General features: G+C 39.5%; 2 protein-coding genes across 4 annotated transcripts in view; both read right to left on the minus strand.

Annotated features, from left to right (window-relative positions):
* Nucleotides 1–22,136, minus strand: part of micos10 (mitochondrial contact site and cristae organizing system subunit 10) — a 401,440-nt gene that overhangs the window by 1,506 nt on the left and 377,798 nt on the right. The window lies entirely within an intron of this gene.
* The window catches only part of fbxo42 (F-box protein 42), a 56,256-nt gene continuing 42,191 nt past the window's right edge, over nucleotides 8,072–22,136 (minus strand). For both annotated transcript variants that reach the window (XM_048615007.1, XM_020527765.2), the window contains exons 8-10: nucleotides 18,338–18,394; nucleotides 17,268–17,384; nucleotides 8,072–15,688 (exon numbers count right to left, since the gene is read on the minus strand). In XM_048615007.1, the coding sequence (XP_048470964.1) occupies nucleotides 14,564–15,688; nucleotides 17,268–17,384; nucleotides 18,338–18,394 (1,299 nt within the window). In that variant the 3' untranslated portion in view covers nucleotides 8,072–14,563. The remainder of the gene's footprint in view (nucleotides 15,689–17,267; nucleotides 17,385–18,337; nucleotides 18,395–22,136) is intronic.

Raw genomic sequence — 22,136 nt, forward strand, 5'->3', positions numbered from 1 at the left:
ATGATGAATGGTGCAGCAGGCTTGAAGGGCTGAATGGTTGTTTCCTGCTCATATTTTCTATGTTTCTATGTTGTTAATTGAGAAATAAATATTGGTTAAGATATTGGGCTTTACGTCCCTCCATATCTTCAAACAGTGACAAGGGATCTTTTACAGCCATCTGAGTGGTACACAGAGCCTTGGCTTTACATCTCAACCAAAAGACAGCAACTTTGACAATGAGGCACTAATCAGGACTGCACAGGAATGTTAGGGGTGAGTGCGTAATTATTTTTTGTGTATGGAAACGGATATGAGCCATCCCATGTCGTAGCTTATTTTCAAACCTTCTTCAGTGCCAACCTCTTCATCTTTTTCCTTCTGTCCAGCACCAGTTTTTGTGACAGTCAAGCCCCATTGTTAGCCCTTTTAAACTCTATCCTAGACTTTACCCTTTGCCTAAGAGGTGTTTCCCCCGGCTCTATCTTCAGGACAATTCCCACACTCCAGAATCAGTCTCATTAAAGCTTCTGTGTCCACAAATAGTCCCATTAAAGCTCCTATACCCACAAATAGTCCCATTAAAGCTCCTATACCCACAAATAGTCCCATTAAAGCTCCTGTCCCCACAACCAGTCCCATGAACCCCCCCCCCCCCCCCCCAGCCCCACTCACCCCCCCGCCCGTCCCCACAGCCAGTCCCATTAACCCCCCTGTTTAAAGCCCTAAAGGCTGTCTTCAGATTTGCTGCTATTGGACTCACGAATATTTCCCGCATTTTTTTGTTGGTCGCTGATCCTGACTGCCCACATGCTGCTCTAAAAACAGCGGCCTGCTAGATTCTTGGCATCTCCATGGTAACCGACCCGGAGACCGTGCGTCTGACGCCAGCGCGCCTTCCCTGATGTCACAAACGGCTCCCACGAACATGCGCGGTTTCCATGGAAACTAGGTCTAGCCGCTTTCGGCTTTGAAAATGCTGTTTGTCGCAAACTTGTGTCCCTAAGGTCACTGCATACCAACTAGAACTTTAAAAAAAATCCCAAACAATTCATTTAGAGAATTAGAGCAGCAAGGAAAAAAAAAGGATAGTTGGATGAGATAATGGCTCACAAATTATCAAGATTAAAAAAGGAGGATGAGTGGGAGAAAAACAGTGCTGGAAAAACTCAGCAGGTCTGGCAGTATTTGTGGCGAGGAAAACAGAGTTAAAGTTTTGAATCCAGTGACCCTTCATCAGACTGGAAGATGTTTTCTTTCATGCTGTTGATACAGAGAGATGATGAATGGAGTGGGGGTAGGAGACAGATAGCGAAAAAGCCCAGAGCAAAGAGAATCCTAACGGCTACAGAGATGTAGATGCAGTGTAATGATAGGAGTTAATATCAGGGAGAGCAGGCCAGCTCAGCTGAAACCCATGCAAACAAGGATGGGGTGGGAGTTAAATAAACCTAGAGGTAAAGGTCTCGAAGTTGATGAATTTAATGTTGAGTCCTGAAAATTGTAAAGTGCCTCAGCAGAAAGTGATGTGCTGTACCTCCAGCTTGCATCACGTTTCATCGAACACTGCAGCAGGCCTAGGACAAACACATCTATGTCTTCCCTGGCTTTGTTCTCATTCTTTTTGAAACATGCAATTAAATTTCAAAATATTTTTTATGCTTATATAGCAGAAGGTACTAGGTTGTTTAATGAGCATCAATCACCCATTGGTAGAAACATAAAATGCATTAGCACAACAGGCCACATTATCTCCACTGAGGTCTTCAAGCAAATTGATTCACTCCATGTGATATCAAGAAACAACTGACATCACTAAATACTTCTTAAAATTCATTCGGTGAGGTCAGGCTCACTGGCTAAGCCAGTATATATCACCTGTCCCAACTGCCCTTGAGAAAATGGTTCTGAACTGCTTCTTGAACAACTGCAGTCCATTTGGTGTGGGTTCATCCACAATGCTGTTTGGGAGAGTATTGCATGATTTTAATGATCTGACATTGAAGGAGTAGCAATATATTTTCAAGTCAGGATAGTCAGTGTTTGGAGGGGAACTTTCAGGTGATGGTGTTTCTATATATCTGCTCTCCTGTCCTTCTAGAGGGGTGGTCATGGTTTTGAAAAGTGCTGTCAAAGGAGCTCTGGTGAATTTCTTCAGTGCAGCTTGTAGATGGTACATTCTTTTGCTTCTGTGTCTTGGACGGTGTTAAGCTTTAGAGTATTGTTGGAGCTGCATTCGTCTCGGCAAGCAAAGTGCAAAAGACAAAGGCTCTGAGTTGTCAGAACAGACTTGTGCACCAGAATTAACCTCCCCTAGCCAAGGTAGTCTAATACAGCTACAACACTGACATCCACCCGGCAATGTAGAATTTTGCCCAGGCATATCCCATCCAGAGAAAAAAGGCCACATCCAACCTGGCTGCTTACCACTGCATTAGTCTAATCTCAATCATCAGGAAAGTGATGGAAGGGGTCATCAACAGTACGTTCAAATGGATTCCACTAGACCAACTCTGCTGCTGAATTCATTATTACCTTGGTACAATCAAGGACAAACAGCTTAACACCAGTGAGGTGAGAGTGACTGCCCTCGACATAAAAGCAGAAGGCTACTGAACAAGCAGCCCGGAAACTGATGGTATTCAGTAGGAAAACTCCACAAGTTGAAGTCATCCCTAGCACAAAGAAAAATGGTTGTTGCTGGTGGTTAATCATCTCAGCCCCAAGACATAGCTGAAGGAGTTCAACAGAATAGTGCCCTAGTCCTTACCATCTTACTTCCTTGATGAATGACCATCCTACCATCATAAGGTCAGAAGTGGGGATGTTTGCTGACTATTGCACAATGTTCAGAACCATTTGTGTCTCCTCAGTTACTGTCCATATGCATCAAAAAATGGATAATATTCAGGCTTAGGCTGATCAGGAAACAAGTTACATTCATACCATTCAACTGCCAGGCAATGAATATCTCCGACAAAAGAATCTAAATACCTGCCTTTGACATTACGATCACTAAATCCCCAATCAACTTTCCAAGGTTACAACTTGCTGAAAACTGAACTGGACTAGTCACTTAAATACAATGGCTACAAAAGCAGGTCAGAGGATAGGAATTCTGTAACGAGTAAATTATCTCCTAATTCTCCAAGCCTGTCCAGAAGGCACAAATCAAGAAATGTGATGGAACACTCCTCCCTTGCCTGGATGAACTCAGCTCCAATACACAAAGCTCATAATCTTCCAGGACAAAGCAAGCGATTTAATTGGCTCCCCATTCCTTACCTTCAACATTCACTCCCTTCACCACTGATGCACAGTTGGATCAATGTGCACCATCTACTAGATTCATTGCAGCAACTCACCAGGGCCCTTTCAACACAATCTTCAAATCTGAACCTGTACCACATAGAAGGACAAAATCAGCTGATGCCTGGAGCGCAACCACCTGCAAGTTCCCCTCCAAGCAACACACCATCCTGACATGGAATTACATTGTAGTTCCTTCACTGTTGCTAGGTCAAAAACCCAGAATGCCCTGACAGCGCTATTGCTGCATCTCCACCACATGAACTGTAGTTCAAAAAGTTGGTTCATTATCACCTTCTCAATGACAATTACTAACAGGCAATAATGCTGCCTACCCCATGACGTCCACATCCTCTGAACAAATAAAAGTCTCCACTGAACTTTTTCTGCCTGAACTAAGTCTAATCGGTGATTTGTTTGATTCCCATAACTTTGATATTCTTTTTCCAAACATCTTTAATTCCCATTGAAACAAGTTCATGGACTTTGCCTTAACTGCTGTTTGTGGCAGAAGTCTAGAGTTACGTAAGGGATTTTTTCACATCTCCCTGACTTTTTTTTGTAATTATTTATAACTTGCGCTTCTTGTTAATGTCTCACTGACCAGTGCAATGCTGGTTATGAGCGGTCACTACTTATCCTATCACAATTTATTGCTGTTTTTATGTTTTCTCCCCCTTCATAGAAAATAGCAGCAAAAGTAGACCATTTGGCCCTTTGAGCCTGATCCACCATTCATTATGATCATTGTTGATGAAATGGGATCTGCCCCTTTGATACCTGACATAACAAGTGTCAACAGTTACTATCAACAGATTATTGAGGTTTGAATAGCACTTGCCAAAAGATGGCAGGGAAATACCCTGGCTGCAGGCATTGCTTCTTCCTTACAGAAACTATCAATTGTAACACCATAAGTGCCAAATTGGCAACTCAGAGGCCAGGTACTGAAAAACTGGGAAGTTTTGATCTAGGTCATTGGACAATCATTGGATATACATTTAACCAACAAATCATATGATAAGATTTCTGCTTGACAATATTTCCTGTGAGGCGATGTATTAAATTATTTTTAGAAAATGCAGCATGCAGCTTAATGAAAGCTCAAGTCCTTTTTGTCTTTAACCAAATGCTAAAAGACACACTGCCATTTTCTGATTTTGGTTTCCATATGTATACCTTTATTTCTTATTATTCTGTAATATTTTGTAAAAATCCTCAGTATCAGGATGTGCTCAAAACCTTTTATAAATCGATGTATCAACTAGTGAAACACAGCTAAAGCTAAAACCCTACAAATCACTGAATATGCTCCAGTTGTACATTCTCTTAGCTGTCTCAAAGAATTTGCCTTCCTTCAATGAGGCACGCTTCATAGTATCATCTGGTGTTGCCACTGTGTTTAACCAACAATGTCAACCTGCTGCAGAGCAACTGTGGCCTTGTCATCCTAAAGATGCAGTCTAATTGATTCTTGAGTTTGTAGATTTTTGTTGATCTCTTGCACAGATAGTTTAATGGCCTGGAACAGTAGTCACAGAAAGACCTCTCAAACTCATTTATACTGGTGTGTTTAGTAGCCTTTGCAGTAACTTTGGCTACAACTCTTCATACCATTTGGTTTTTCAGCCTCTTGAGTTTTTGATTTCAGTTGCTACACAAATGCCAGGCAATGAACATCTCCAGTAGGAGACAAGCCACCGCCCCATGACATTCAATGTCATTCCCATCACTAAGGTGCCCCACTTTCAACATCCTGGGAGGTGGTTTAACCATTGACCAGAAACTCAACTGGATTCACTATATAATTGCAGTTGCTACAGGTGCAGGCCAGTGGCTAGGAATGCTGCACTGAGTAACTCAACTCCAAGCTCCAAGTTAGGAGTGTGATGGAATACTCCTCATTTGCCTGGATGGGTGCAGCTCCAGTAACACTTCAGAAGCTCAATACCATTCAGGATAAAGCAGCACACTTGATTTGGAACATCCACAAGCATCCACTCACTCTGCCAACACCAATGTTCAGTAGCAGCAGTGTGTACCATCTACAAAGTACGCTGCAGAATTCAAAGATCCTGAAACAGCACCTTCCAAACCCATGACTACTTCCATCTAGAAGGACAAAGCAGCAGATACATGGGAACACCATTACCTGCAAATTCACCTCCAAACAATTCACTATCCTGACTTGGAAACATATCAATATTCTTTCACTGTCACTGGGTCAAAATCCTGGAATTCCCTCCTGAATGGTTGTGGATCTACATACAGCACATGAAATGCAGAGGTTCAAAAAGGCAGCTTACCACCACCTTCTCAAGGGCAATCAGGAATGGACAATAAATGCTGGCCCATTTGGCAAGCATACATCCCATGATTGAATAATAAAATGTTAGAACACCTTATATAATTTTGAGTGCCTGGTTAGGCAAGTTAAAAATATTGTGCAGAGAATACAGAAAATAGCTATGGTATAAAAGATTGTGGGTTTTAGATATAGTTAGAGGCAAGACAAGTTGAGGATTTTTTTTCTCTGGCATATTGACATTATGAAATCACTTAATATGAAGTCACCAATTTTGAACATCTGTAAGGTAAGTTGGACTATTCCATTGGTTGGTGAGTCAGTAACTTCAGAGCATGAATTTAAAATTAATCACCAAAGAACAAACAAATTAAATGGATTTATTTTATTTGGTTGTCAGGACTTGGATATCTCATTTGAAATTTAAATGGACCAGAGGATTGGCCCTGCAGCTAAAGGGCAGAGACTGGATATTCAGTAATTAGTTAACACTTCCTGACCCTTTCAAAGTCTCTTCACCATGCACAGTATTTAAATCAGGAGTGTAATGGAATAGTCATTTACCTGCAGGGCTCAACACCATCGAGGATAAAACTCTTACTTGAGCAATGTCCCAGTCACCAAATTCAACATCCACCACTGGTGCACTGTTGCTGCAGTTAAGTATTATTCAGGAGGCACTACAGCAACTGTTAGTTTGCTAAAAATGAGTCAGGGAAGCTACATTAAAAACTGAACATCAAGATAAATGTTCATGTCAGACTTTCAGTTCAATATCATTGCATTCAGCCATCTATTCTTGTTTATTTTCGTATTTCTGCCATTGTCTATTTTCTTGGTAAAGAGTCTTGCAAAACAAGATAATATGAGAACAGAAGCTCAAAACAAGTGTTCTATAAATTTATCAGTGAAAAGAGAACTTTTAAGTGTAAGATGGGAACATAAGAAATAGGAACTGGAATAGTCAATATGGCCCCTCAAGACTGCTCCATCATGGATGATGTTCTGTCACAAATCCATTTTCTCCACAAATCCCTTTTCTCCACAAATCCCTTTATTCCCAAGTTCAAAAGCCTATCTATCCCAGCCTTATCCTCCTATTCCTAAGGGGGTAAATTATAAAGATGAAATTGAGATTGGTAACTAGACTTAATTTCTTTTCTTGAAAAGAGAATACTCAGATGGAGATACAGTGAATTGGTTAAAAGATTATATTATCAAAAATATAAGGCACGTATCAGAGAATTTTGTTAATCTGAAAAAGGTGCTGAGAGCTGATGGACACACCAAATAACCCCAGAAGTGGGCAAAGAAATAATGGAGGCAACAATTAGTAACTTTATCTTTGTTAAAGATCACAAAATGTTTCTTGTCACATGTTAACTAGCATTTAGTTGCCTGGGCTACTTCCATCAAGTGTTGTGAAAATGGGTTATTGTTATTATTGATCTCCAGCATTCATCTCCTCTCCTTAGGACCATGGAAATATAACTTCTCCGGTCTCCGATATCTTTCCACCTATTTCGCTAATGAAGAAAAAGCTTAAAGTATTCAACAGATTTGAGATTTCCCCCCCAGACCACTCCTTATACTGGAATGGTAAAGATGCAATCGATGAAATCTCAAATTAGAACTATCAAAATCATGTTGCTTGTATAAAGCTTTGGTGGGGTTGAACAATTCATTGAACAATACTGCTGTTCTAAGCATCAGCTCAAGAAAATCTGACTTTCTGGGAAAAGGCTCCAGTTATTTCAGCCATGCACATTATAGAACATCACAATTGTACTCTGCGAAATACAGTATGCCATCTGATGGCTGAGGTTACATCAAGCAGCTTCTCAACTTGCCTCAATATAAAAGGGATTCAAACTCCTTACACTCTCCAAGGTTTTTTTACAATTTTAGTCAAGCTTCAACAATCATGTTGGAAAACTTGGTGACTGGGGAAAAACTGGAGTAGAATGCAAAATAAACATAAATGTTGTGAGAGGTGAAGGATCATGCCCAACAGTAATATTCAGTCAGCTGCCATTATATCCATCTTTTTATTTAGCTATCCGTGGCAGGTAATCACAAGGTAGACATCTACCTGCTAAATTTCACTGATGCTTTTTCACTCTTCTTTCCAATGTTGACAATTGATGGGTACAGGATCTATGAGAACTATGCATCCTTCAGTAACTTACCCAAGTAATTATGCGTCAGTCTAGATAATGTGTGTTAGCAGGCTATTTGAAGGGTATGCAAACTTCTGCATTTTTCAATAGAGGATATGGCATGACAACAGGAGTAAAATTGCAGTGGATGTCCCTTTTCACGTCACTGTTGATACTGTCATTTTCTAACCTGTCAAAAATCAGTTAACATAAAATAGACGAAGAATTTAAATTGGAACCCTTGTAGTTCAGATGCAATTAACATTAAGACTGCACGATCATATCAGGACTCTATTTAGCAGCAATAAGGATTCCATTCTTTTTTTAAACAATGTATTTTTTATTAAAGGTTGGTTCAGTTTTACAAAACACCTCCATTGCACTCTAAATCATGGACTCAGGCAACAGACCTGCTCAGCCCATTAACAAACTATTGTTGCATCTGTGTCGGAATGCTGTGCAGAGTTCACACAAGACCACTGTATTAGAGCAGAAAGCTTCTGATATAAACAGAAGTTATTCTGATGGGGAGAAACCTGGTTTAAGTATAGCTTCCCAAAACTGGTTCAATCATCTGTATTCATGACAACAGTAATTTCAGCATAAAAGCAAGGTTTACAAAATTCCATTGATTCTCACTAAATTGACTGTTGTTATAATTTGTTCAGATAATTTTTCAACTTTCTCCTTCCACTGGAAAAAACTCAAGATTTCAAATTTGGAGTCTTAATAGAAGAGTACAGAATATCAATTGTTGTTTTAAAATGTATGCCATTTTGTAAAAATAATCAATGTGTCAGGTTTCTACCTAGGCATTGCTCTAGTGTCTGCCAATATATGGAGTTGGGGGGCGGGGTGTGGGGTAAAGAGGAGGGAATCTCAAGATGACAAATTAATTAAACTGTTTGAAAAGACTAGACAGTATTATGTTAAAAAGTCATGAACCTGAAATGTTAATTCTGCTTCTCTCCACAGATACTGTAGATCTGCCAAGCTTTTCCAGCAATTACTGTATTTCAGATTTTCAGAATCTATGGAGAGCCTTGTTCTTGTTTCAGCATTGAAGATATTGCTGTTCATCAAACTTGTCACTTTAGTGCTGGATTTAAAGGAAGCAGCTAGGAAAACATAGAAAGAGTCAGAGATCTGCGGCTAACTGCAGCAGTAGCACAGTTCAAAAAAAAATCCAGTAAAAGGTTTCTCACTGCTGCACGAAAAATGTTTGTATCTTTACATTTCTGTAGGTGGCAGCAGCAGACTGTGAATCAAGCCTCATGACCTGGCTTTGTTGGAAACCTGTCCTGGCTCAGTTTGCTGCAATCCCAGATTCCCTCCTTCCAGATTAATTCTACAATTCATGCTTACACAAACATTCTACAGGGAGAATGAAACAGTGATTTGCCCATAGCAGGTGCAGAATTTCTACTCAAATAGCCAGCTGCAGCTCTGAGCAGGAATAAAAAAATCATTTAATATAGTGACAGGACAAAAACGTCCAAGGGCGTGAGAAAATTGAAAGCAAAACAAATTTCCTCAGTTCAAACAGAAGAATTAACAACTTGTTGCTGCCAGGGACCACCCTAATATTTGGCAACCCAGAAGTAAATACAATCAGTAAGAAGGAACCTTTTGAAGTTACATTCCCATTTCCCCTGAATTTTATCATTTCTAATACTGCATAAACTTGTTTGAAGCACAAAATAGATAACAAGAGTTTAAAAAAACGCACCTGGTCTCAGCTCCCAGTACACTGAACATTCTAAATTTGTTATTTAATCAGGCCTTGAGCATAATAGGTTGACTCTCTAATGCAGTAATGCCTGCTCCATCAGAGCTGCAAGACCAGGTTTGCCTTTTTAGGTGCATGTTAAAGATTCCACAGCACAATTCCAAGAGGACATTTCTCAGTGTTCAGACCAACAGTCATCCCTCAATAACCACCAAAAAGTAATTGGTGATTTGTTTCAACTACAAAATTATGGGACGTTGTTGTATGCAAATTATCATTCCTTACATAACAACTGAATTTCCGAAGTATTTTTTACAGATATGAAGTGTTACAGGAAATTGAGCAATTTAAGTGCAAATTTATTCCTTCCTAAATTTTTTTTGAATACTAAACCTTACATTTTGAAATAAATGTGGAGGGAGATTCACCCTGTGTGTCACCCAATCACTGACCTAACCTTAAGACTTAATATGAAATATCTTCCCAAAAATCTGGTGACTGTGAAAGCCCTTCATGAAATGGGTTTAACTATTCCAAGCAAGCACTATTCAACACAAAAATAAACAAAGTCAACAATACCAGAGAATCCAGATCCTGAATTTAGTCGTGAAAATTGAGCCTTCTTTTGATCATGGGAAAACATAGAGGTGCCTGGGCTGACATGACCTGTAAGCTAGATGGTCAGAATGGAAACTGGTCCACTTTTCCATCTTTAAATGTAAGACTAAGGGGAAAAAGAGAAGTAAAAACTGCAGTAAAATAAATCCACACCCTGTGAAAATGTAGTCCGATTGAAACTGGCAGAGGAAAAGGAAACAAACTGGCCCTTAATTTCTCTTAAATACATCAATAAACAGAACATTTGATGGTATTTTAAATAGGCAATGAATAAAGAGTTTACAGGCTTTACGTGTCACACTTCCCCCACCTTTGTGTGTGAAACTGTTTGTACAAGATTGTATTTGACATCAAGTTTTGCAAAAGCTGAATGTGAAATCATCAGATCGGATGCTAGCAGCTAAGGAGAAAACACAGCCAAAAATGTGGACATTGTGTTAAATATAATTGGTTCATTGGTCATGCATTTTTACCATTTTGAAATCAGGCCATCCAGACGTTTTAGGACATACACAGCCATTCCTCTCTATATCTGTAACAAGGATACCAATAGAAGACTGTACAATCAGATGTCTGCCACAGAGAAACATTATATTTGAAACTCTGAAGCAGGATACACTTGTCAAATGGCTGTGTTTAACCAAACACATTTCCCATAGAAACACACTTCATCTATTGATTAAGAACTTAGGCACACATTGGCAGAGCAAAAGTTTAAGGACTTTCAAGTGTACAAGGGGATACCTATTGGTACATAATCAGCTTAAATCACACAACTCTCAAACATGGATTACTGGTGAGCTTCCCATTATTTTGTACAGAACTACTCTGTCCATTTGAGTTTTCTGACCATCAGTGGGAACAAACCAAAGTCCCATAAATATTCACCCCATTAAGTCACTTGGTGAGATTAGCTGTCAATCAACAATGTCCTTGAGTACTATGGTTCGAGATGTTTTAGATATCAAATTACTGAGTCAGGTACAGAAGGTTGACTGTTCCTAAATATCCACCGCCAGACTTATCATCTTTCAGCAATGTCAACTGCAAAGACACCATATGCTTACCTTCTCCCTCAGGAAGCTAGACAGAAAACTGACACATGACTGCAATAATCCAGGCAGGTTAGAATCAGTGGAAGGATAAGCTGGAACCAGATTTGAATAGCCAAATTTTGGGGATGAAAATATTGCATAGAATTTAACATCACTGTGATTTTGTGAATCAATAGTATGATTAAGTGATTAGGAAAGAGGCTGACATAAATAGCACCACAGCTGTGGTTTTACTTGGAGAAATATCACAAATACAAAATACATCTGCACCACAAACCTCATCAAATCAGGGCATGAATTCAATGAACGGTGGTGGGAAAAGGATACACCAGATAAGTACCTACATACCCAACAGTCTTGTCATATACCTGGAGCACATCAAAAAGTGAAACGTTTTTCACCAGTTACATTTACTTGATTCGAAATTTGAGCAGCATTTTAGTTCATCCTTATATTAACTAAAACCTGGAGAAAATAGATCAAAGCAGCAGGTCTGGCAAAGGGACCATATGTGTGCAACTTAAAGCCCCGTTACTGCCTTCAACACATTTGTAAGCCCTGGGTAGCAGTGCACCACTGCATACGCTCAACTGAATCTGACAGAATCTAACCTCACAGCATTCATTCAGAACTCCATGACAAATTCACATTGCTCCAGCGTGACTTCCTTATGTGCTCAGGGACTGCATGATTCTCTGGTTCGAGGCGCAACTGTCAACAATTTAACCCACCAAACTGCATTTTTATGGATCTGGCATCTGTAGAGAAACCAAAACAGCATAAAAATCGGCCAGGCTGTGTCACATTATACAAAATGTTACACATATTAAAAGATACACTTTGTTACTGAAGTCCAAACCACTGCATTTACAAAGACATCTGATGGAGTAGGTTTAAATATATTTTGTTGTATCCATTCACTGCCATGTATATTCATCCCTTATATATGTGCATAGGGCCAGAGAAGTAGTTCCTCTACTTTCCAGTGTTTAGGTAAATTTTATGTGGCCACATGGATACATATTAGTAAATAAAAAACACAACCATCCAACAAAATTCAGGATGACTTCCTAAGTTCCAATTTGATAGTTACAACTTGGTGACTGTTGGTTGTTAAATGCAAAGACAACTATTATCTGGGGCCAGTATCTACTGCCATGTGTTTTGAAAGGTGCAAATTTTTCATTCTACTGCACTTGCGCTATATCTCTGAAAATTCTCCATTCTTTGTGATCGTCAGTTTGTTAGATGTGAACAATTAAGCAAGTTATGGTACAAAGCAGCATATTACACTACAAGTTGTTCCATTTTCCAGGGCACTAACACTCATAATACATGGAATCTGCTCACACTTGCCTTTCTTACACCTTCAGCATTAAACACAGCTCCTGCTCCATGTGGCAATGGGGCTTAAACCTCAGCCTGCTTGATGTTGTATATAGCCAGAGCTGGGGTTCAATGCTATTAGCTCTCTTCTTACTGTCAATTGAGAAAGAGGGCAAACAAATATTATGAGTTAAGATTGTCCTGGCAGCCACAAAATAATTGAAAAGATGAATTTAGATGTAGATTAACACTGTTCTGTGGTTGTTTCCCTTCATCAGTCTCTCCATGGCAGTCACCCAGGGAACTACATGAGATACTGGGACCTGAGGGTGCAGCAAACTGCAGAGCTCATCACCTCCCCTTGGCATAACAGAGATGAGTAAATGCAAAGGCATCACTGGAGGGAGGTGGCGCTCACACAAAATAACAGCAAATTATACTGTCTTCTGCAAGACTGAAAAATTTAGCAAAAAACCAATGGATAATCAAGCTAAATAGTGCAGGAAAATTTCCCAATTGCAAGACTGCAGCTTGGTAGCCATTTTCCTCAGCAACTTCGTTCTGATCTTAGCCTTGAAATCAAGGTTAGACAACTACTACTGATAAACTCCAAGTCAAATGATAAATTTGTCATTGCAAGAAACGCTAAGAAAATGTATTTAATTAAAACAGGATAAAGTTTATGGTTAATTGGACACCTCTACACAATTGACAAACAAGGGCATCAATTAAATGGGCTTAATTGACTGGAACAGGCAGAAAAATATCAACTTTATAAAGCAAAAATACCAGAAAACCTTCAAATGTCTCCTAACAAGTTCCTTTCGTCATCAAAAATAGATAACTGAAGGCAGTGTGATGTGTGATGTTCTCAATTAAATCAAGGTAGCTGTATCAACTAGCTCCTTGATATATCCATTAAAATATAAATTAAGGCCAGCTACCAATTGTGTCTGGACTAAAATGAGAGTCAGATTTCCAATTCAGACAACAGACAGAATTTAATCTAGCACAAGGTTGCTGAAATACAATCCGACTGATTACTACCAGAGTCAGCCTGCATGCATCAACAAACAGGCTCTCTTCATTTGAATCGACTCAATCTGGCTTTACCACCTGGGCAACAAAAGACTTGAGGCAGTTATGGGCTTATATCTCAAGCATCTCTACATTCCTTTGTTACTTGCCCCCGCTAACAATATGACAAGTACGCTGATTACGTAGATCCTCCTTCCACAATGGGATCCATGTAGTGAGTGCTCCCTCCCACAGATAAGCAGTAGACTGAAGACGGAGTGCCCCATTCCACAGCTGGACAGGCATATTCCAGCAGTGAGTGCCCCAATCCACAATGGGACAGGTACTGTGACAAGTACCAATTCTTTCCACACCTATACTTCTCTTTTTCAATACATTAGCTGCTACGTTTCTCTTTAAAAATAAATTAGTTTATAAACTGCAGGAAAGGAAGAGGTTAAACTCTGTACGGCACCTTTCATTGACCAGAACATATGCTTTAACTCAACTGGCTTTGGAGTCAGCATGTGCAATTTTTGGAGTGTTTGGTTTATGTCAGTTAGCTGATCTCTTAAAGAATTGTCCACTGAGCAGATTGAAGGTTGCGACCAAAATACTGAATCGCAAAAATACCCCATTTCAACAAAGGGGGCATCAGCTCCTATAGATAAGCTGCAACTTCAAACAAGGCATCGCAGACTCCTGCAGACTCATTGTGCCATTATCAATGCACTTGCGTTTGTTTATAGTAAGATCTCACCTAGCTAAAGCACATTTGCTAACCTGTAGCATACCACATACGAGTTACTGCAATGGTGGAAATATTCAGATGCTATTTCCTTTCCGGTCAGTATTGAAGGCAGCAGAAGCTTTTGAGAACATAGCGAGAATCAAATTAAGACAAATCAGTCCAAATGTAACAAACTCACTGGAATGGAGTAAAATTTGTGTTTTTAACAAGCAAATTTTAAGCCATTTCCAATGTAGTTTTACAGATGAATGTTTTTTTTGAATTCACAGCTTATGGGTGTGCATCAGGTAATGTGAAATACCTTGAGGTGGTGCATTATCTCTTAGCTCGCACAAAATACAATGCATTGGTTTTTGGATAGTACTTCACATTCTGTTTCTTGTCCATCAGCCCCCCAAAAATGATCAACTCTCCCCGACCTTGCACCACTGTGTGGAGGCTGGTTTCTGGTGGGCCTACAACTGAGCCACTGTTGAACATTTTCCAACTGACTTTTCCCTTTTCCTTTGCATCCTTTATATCCAACACATACATTTGCATTGGCTTGCAGTTCATGCTCTGGTACAAGGGCTTTCCTACATTGAGAGACTGAGGTGGGTGGTGGCCTAACCGGCGTGCAATAGGTGGCAGTGTATGTCCATCTGCCTGGGCAGGTGCAGAGCGAAGCGGTACATCAGTACTGTTTGAACTTTGACCATGGTTTCCTGGCATTACAGATAAAGGAGCTGAACTTCCGCTAGCTGAAACAACAGATGATGAACTTTGTGGTAAGAAATCCTTCACAGCTTCCAGCCCTCTTCGGAGTGCTCCTGGAGATACTGGGCCTGGAGGAGCGTTTGCCACATGAGGTGGTGTGTGAATTCCATTTGTCTGCTCTGGAGCATTCCCAAGATTAATCTCAGTTCCTGGACTTGTCCTATTCCCATCTTCTCCAAGGTTGTTGCTGGAAGAGGCTTTTGAGTCCCAATTTACAGAGTCCTGAGACCTATATGGATCTAATCCTGAATCTACCTTCTGTTCCGCTGGTGTGCTTTGCCTAGTGACGTGTGGAAGTCCTCGAAGATCATAACCCTCCACCACAGCTGATGTGACAGGGGATCCTGGCTGCACTGGACTGTCCAAAGAGCCAGCTAAGGATCCTGGGGATAACGTTCCACCGTTTAAAACTGGTGACCTTTCTCCTTTGGCTGGAGATAGGCTGCCTTCCCGAGAACCAGCTGTTGTTGGCCTATGCGTCCTTGGCCGCAACGTACCCCAGCGTCCATTTACACACGGAACTTCATCAGTACTCCGTACTGGGGACTGTGATCGATGTTCTCTCATTTCTGCACCAAGCGCTGGTGGTGTGGCACTGATAGGAGATGGGCGCGAATGTAAGCTGGGACTAAGAGGGGCTCGACCACTGGGTGCTTGGCTGAACACTACCACACACTGTCCAACCTAGAAATTAAATCAGAAAGCTTAGTTAACCACAATCACTAGCAATATTTTAATACCACCTGTTAAACAACATTTCTTTTTACATGAATATAACAACCTGCTTTGCCTTCCTCAAATAAAGGATTATACAAGACTAATGAGCTGAAGTAAGGCCATTTCTTCTGAGAATGGGTTAAATTTTCTGAAAATGATTTGAATCCCTTTCTTGTATGAGCACCTTAGTGTCCTCTGCAGCTTGGTGTTGGGTGGTAGTGTATTCAATTAAATCCATTTCCACTGTGCTGGGTGAAAGTATATTTAATTCAATCCTTAAGTTATTTTAATCAGTGTAATCTGCTCAAAGAAGTCCACGTTCACTGCAGTGGATATAATTTAATAGTAATTGTGAGCAGTCACTTTCTTTTAGTTCAGTTTCCCTTAGCTCAGAATCATGTCTCCATTTAGCACACAGAAAAACTTCCAATGCTGCCAAATGGTACTTCGGGACTTAATGATTTAAGAATTTCATTCAATAAAAGCTGTTTCCAGTGCACTACTAGCGCAGCAACAGCAAAGAGTGGAGGTTGCTCTTTAACGTCAAACTCATGGACCAAATTATGAATTATAAAAAGAAACAAAATGCGAGAGAAACCAAATTACTCTGAGGAACTAAAGAAACAATCTAAGTGTGGTTTTACTAGTACCCCAAGTACAACCAATTGACCAACCTGTAAAGTGTACTAACTGTCCTCACTCCAGAGCTTACAGAATGACTGTAATTCATGGAAAGAAAATATGTTTAATTGTTGGGTGCATTAATGTGTATATAGAGATTGACCTTAATCAGATGTGGAAGGTTTTGCTGTGATTGGATTTTCATTAAGGGACAGGTCAATCTCTGATCTCTTAAAAAGAACAATGATAGATGGGTAAAATAAAAGCAAAATACTGCGATTCTTGAGATCTGAAATAAAAAAAGAGCTGGAGAAACGCAGTAGGTGTTTGAGAAGCTCAGCATTTGTGCAGCAAGAAGTAGAATTAACATGTCAGGTATAACAAGACTTTTCAGAAGACTTTTCTCTACCCACAGATGATAAAATGGTAAATAGCTCCAATAAAAAAAAGTGGTTTTATGGAATAAGCTGCAAAGCCCTAAACAAGCCAAAAGAATTCGAAACACTGACCTTGTTAGATTCTGTTCCATTTTTCAATGCACCAGTATTTCCACCCTGCGCTGAAGGTGCTAACATCTGGCTGTGGCACAGCAGCACAAATGTCAGTTACTCTTCAGTACATTATCCAAGAGCCTGGACAGTCAGTATTTGTGTGTTATTCAACCACAGCTGCATCTTGCATCAAGACCATCAACACTGAAGTATGTGTACTTTGGTAGGGTTTATGCAAGGTAATCAAAGACCCTGGCTAATGTGCCCTTTTTTAACCCAGAACAGCAGTCAACTATATCAATCAACCCAGGAAAAGTCAACTAAATCAGCATAAATCAAACCCAGAATGTTTTAGTCTATTCTCAGTTAGTCTTGAGGTTAACAAGTTAAGTCATCGCATTTCCATGTTTAAATCAAAACTTGTGAAGACTTACCCTACAGGCTGGATGACACCACAGCTCCGGTGCCCCATGCTCCTCATTCTCCACTTTTAGCTGTTGCCACGTCCAAGGTGTGCTGTTCATGTGTAGCAGCCAGGCATCCTTAAACAGCTGTTTCAGAACAGCAATTCAACAAGTTTTAACATATACAGAAAAAGCATGCTGACATCGTTATTTAGTAGTCTGGACCCAATCAGCAATTAATTAACACACAGCACGTACTACCCTCAGCCCAATCTACTACAGTTGGGAGAAGTCTACCAGGTTGATGTTTATCTCCATAAAGTACTGAAATGTAACATTTTAAATTTGGTACAGTTCCTCCATGTAACCGAGATATACCTCTTACATCTACAGAAGTTGAACGCGTACAATTCTATGTACGCATCTTATGTAGGATACAGTACAGTAGTTTATTCTCTAAATTCCTACAAAGTCCAACAGAGCCCAAACTAAGCCATCAATAAGCTGTCATACTGTCATTCATTAAATGCAGACAACATAGAACTGGAAAGCGACTAAGCGTAACGCTGGGGCCACTAGATTTACAATTTAGTCAATGGCTTTCTTTGTTGTTCCGCAGACGTTTCGTTACCCTGCTGGGTAACATCATCAGTGCAACCTCTGATGAAACGCCGTTGTGTTTTCCTGCCTGGTTTAAAAACCAGGAGGCTGCAATTAAGATTATTGCCTCATTCCACTGGTGTTTATTTTTGGCAAAATTTATTTTCATGCAACCTTTAAAACAATGGTTTAACTACTGGGCTCTCCAAGCTAAACTAAAAATCAGAATTAGTAGTATGACTTTAAATTATGTGGAAATATAGCCTCAGCATATCAATTTGTCAAAAAGTATTGACCCATTCAAAATTTGCTTATTACTGAATTTCCAAACATATTAAAGGCAGAAAGCACTTGAAAGGTTTAAGTTAGGTTCTTAAAGGCTACTTTCCTAATTTCTACACACCAATATTTGTAAACCTCATCACATTCCTAGCCCAAGCTCTAGGAGCGGTAAGTAGAGAGAAAATGCCTCAATCCAGCAAAATGATACAGATACTCACTGCATTGGGTCCTCCGCAGCCTCCCAGGATCAGGATAGTTTCATGATCAATAATAATCTGGATAAAAGTTAAAACCTCTCTTTGGTAAATTAAGGCCATTGTCCATTTTAAACTACAGAGAAGTTACATTAATTATTTGCTCTTGACAGCTCCTCTCTAAAGTTACTGTTAAAATATAGGACACATTTCATAGTGTGAACAAATTGACCCATTAAATCAAAGATAAAACGGTGTCCCATTGCAAGTCAATAAGATACTGTATGATTTTGAACAGAGGTGGACTAGTAAGCTTAAACTTTTCTTACTGAAATTTACTGTTTAAATTCTAAATTTCAACCAGGCTTAAGCAGAAATATCTCAAGCTCTCATAGGGTGTGCAACTAAAGTTAGCTAATTAAAGAAATTACCTTAAACTGGTTTCTTTGTACCTGGTGCTGAGCTAACTCAGAGCATGTAAGTACTGGTATCTCAGTGCTGGGAGCTCGATGAGCAAGGGAGTTAGGGCGAGGAGGTGCTTCTTTGCTTTTTCCATTTTTTCACACTAAGAATTGGTTCTTACTGTACTACGGGGAAAGACGTTAGCTGTTTGGTGAGTATCTGGTAGGTGTTATGGTCTATTAAATTCATAAAGTGTAAATTACCACAGTTGTTAGCGGTAAGACTAGCAAAGTATATGAAAATTGGTAAAGACATAACTGTAAAAAATCATTCAGTTAATTAGAATCCAGTAAGGATGGCAGGACCTGTGATGTACCATGGTTATGGCATTTGAAATCTCTTCGATATCAATATGATTCAGGGCAGTCACATCTGCAATATATGTTTGCAGCTCAAGGACCTTCACCTCAGATTTGATAAGCTGGAGGCCATGTTGCAGATGAAGCAACACAGCAGGAAAGGAGGACGCTAACTGGATGTTTTGCACCAGGAGGTACAGAATATTATGATTTGATCAATAATCAAGCACAGGGGAGTGTGGCTGCAGCCAAGGCAGGTAAGGAAATCAAGACAGGAGTGTAGGAACCACAGGCTTTGCAACTGACCAATAGTTTTGTGTATTTCTTTTCAGCTTGTCCAGATATGGGAGCTGCAGGGTAAATGAGCTAATTGACCATGGCACTACTGTAAAGGAAATTGTTCTAAATGGGAGGGCAAAAAGGGATACTGTGACATCAGGGGACAATATGATAAGGGGGATTGACACAGATCTCTACATCAAGGAGCAAGTGTCTAGAAGGCTTCAGAATCTGCCAATTGCCAGGGTTCAGGATACCTGCTCAGGGCTTGAGAGGAATTTATTGTGGGAGAGGGAGGATCCATGTGTTTTGGTCCATGTATATACCAACAATATAAACAGGAGAATGAAAGAGCTTCTGCATACTATGATGAGCTAGGCACCAAATAAAGCAGAAACTCTAAAGTAATGATTTCTGGATTGTTACCCAAGCCACTGGAGTCAATGGAAGTACAGTGGCAAATATTTAAGGGATATTTCAGAATACACAGATAAGATACATTCCAAAGAGAAACAAAAGTTATAAGGAGTGGACCCATGATTAACTAAAGTAATTAAAAATATTATAAACAGTATAGTTTTCAAAATGTAAAAGCATATAATTGTGCATGATTGGTGGATGGTCAAAAGTTTGGGCAGAAACTAAAAAAAAAGCAAAGAATGATCAAAAGATTTATAAGAAAATGGAGAAAGAAAGCTAGCCAGAAATATAAAAAATGTACAGTAGTAACTTCTTTAGACTGTTATCTCCTTTCTTTTTTAACAAAGTGAGCATCAGTCCAACAGAAAAGGTAGAGAATAGAAGATGTCAGATGAATTGAACAGGTGTTCTGCATTAGCCTTCACTATAGAGGTTATAAGTAACATCCCCAAATTAGCTGTAAATCAGGAAATGGAAGAGAAGAAGGAACTCAAGAAAATTACAAACATCAGAGAAGTAGTACTGAGCAAACTGTTGGAAGCGCAGTTTGACAAGGCCTCAGATTCTGATGGATTTCACCATAGAGTAGTAAAAGAAGAGGCTAGAGAGATAGTTGATGCATTAGTTTTAATTTATCCAAATTCCCTAAATTTGGGGATAGTTTCATTCGATTGAAATATAATGAACACAACTTTACTCACAATGGATGGAGACAGAAAGCAGCAAACTCCAAACCATTTAATAACTCTCACAGGGAAAATGTTAATAAGTTATTAAATATGTTACAGAAGTGCATTTTGAAAAATTCAAGGTAATCAGGCAGAATCAACATAGATTTGTGAAAGGAGAATCATGTTTGACCAATGTATTGGTGTTCTTTTAAGTAATACCTGCTGTGGATAAAGAGGAACTTGTGCAAGTCCTACACTTGTAATTCCAGAAGGCAATTAACAAAGTACCACATCAAAAGTCATTCCAGCAAGGAGGTAACATACTGGCATGCTTAGATAACTGGCTGGCTAACAGGGAATAGAGTAAGGTTAAAGAGGTCAAATTCTGGTTGGCAAGAAGTAACAAGTGGTATGCTGCAGGGATCAGTGCTGGAGCCTCAATATTTTACGATTTATATAAATAGCTAAGATGAAGGGACTAAATATATGGTTGCTAAATTTGGTAATTACATAAATATAGGTAAGAAAGTGAGTTGTGAAGAGGGATAAAGGCGGCTACAAAGGGTCAAAGATAGGTTACGTAGGTGGAAAATGGAGTATAACGTGGGAAAATGTGAAACTGTCCATTTTGGCAAGAAGAATTTTTTAAAAACCATATCTAAACTGTTGGGGATTGCAGAGCTCTGAGATACAGTGAGATCTGGGTATCCTAACACATGAATTGTAAAACGTTAGTCAGCAGGAACAGAAGTAATTAGGAAAGATAACAATGTTATCTTTTATTGTGAGCGGTGTTGAATATAAATGTAGGAAGGTTGTACTTCAGTCATACAGGACATTGGTGAGACCACATCTGGAGGATTGTGTACAGTGCTGATCTGCTCATTTAAGGAAGGATGCAAATACATCAGAAGTAGTTCAGAGAAGACTGAGTAGACAGGTACCTGGAATGGGCAAATGGTTTTATGAGGAAAAGTTACATAGGACAGGCTTGGGTCTGCTGGAGTTTAGAACAGTAAGAGGTATGTTAATTGAAATGAACAAGATCCTGAGGCATCTTGATGGGTGGATGTGAGACAGATTTACTCTAGAGGAAATCTAGAACTATGGATCACTGTTCAAAAATAAGAGGTCACCATTTAAGACAGAGATGGGAAGACATGTTTTCTGACCAAAGGTCATGAATCCTTAGAACTCTTCTTCAAAAGGTGTTGGAAGCAGAATCTTTTAATATTTATAAGACAGAGGTGATAGATTCTTGATAGGCAACCATGACCTTACTGAACGGCGGAGGAGACTTAAGGTGCAGTGTGGCCTACTCCCACTCCTAATTGGTATATTCCTATTGTACACCTTGCATTACAGTTCTCTTACTTTGTAGGGATCTAAGCAAAAAATATTTGGCATATATACTTAAAATCATGGCAAACAATCTGTAATTCATGTTGCCTTTCACAGTCCCAGAACATTTCAAAGTGCTCTGCAGCCATTTTAAGTCTTTACGAAGTGTGTCACTTTATAATGCAGGGAAAGAAGCAAATTATTGTGCACAGCAAGATCCTATGAGGCAATGGCTTGATATTTTGTTTCAGTAATTTTGGTTGAAGGAAAATATTGGCCAGGATAGCACCTCACCCAAAAAATCAGAATATCTTACAATGCAGCACTCCTTCATTATGGCAGCAAAGTAAC

The sequence above is a fragment of the Rhincodon typus genome, chromosome 31 (genome assembly GCF_021869965.1).
Source record: "Rhincodon typus isolate 14 chromosome 31, sRhiTyp1.1, whole genome shotgun sequence".
Taxonomy (NCBI): domain Eukaryota; kingdom Metazoa; phylum Chordata; class Chondrichthyes; order Orectolobiformes; family Rhincodontidae; genus Rhincodon; species Rhincodon typus.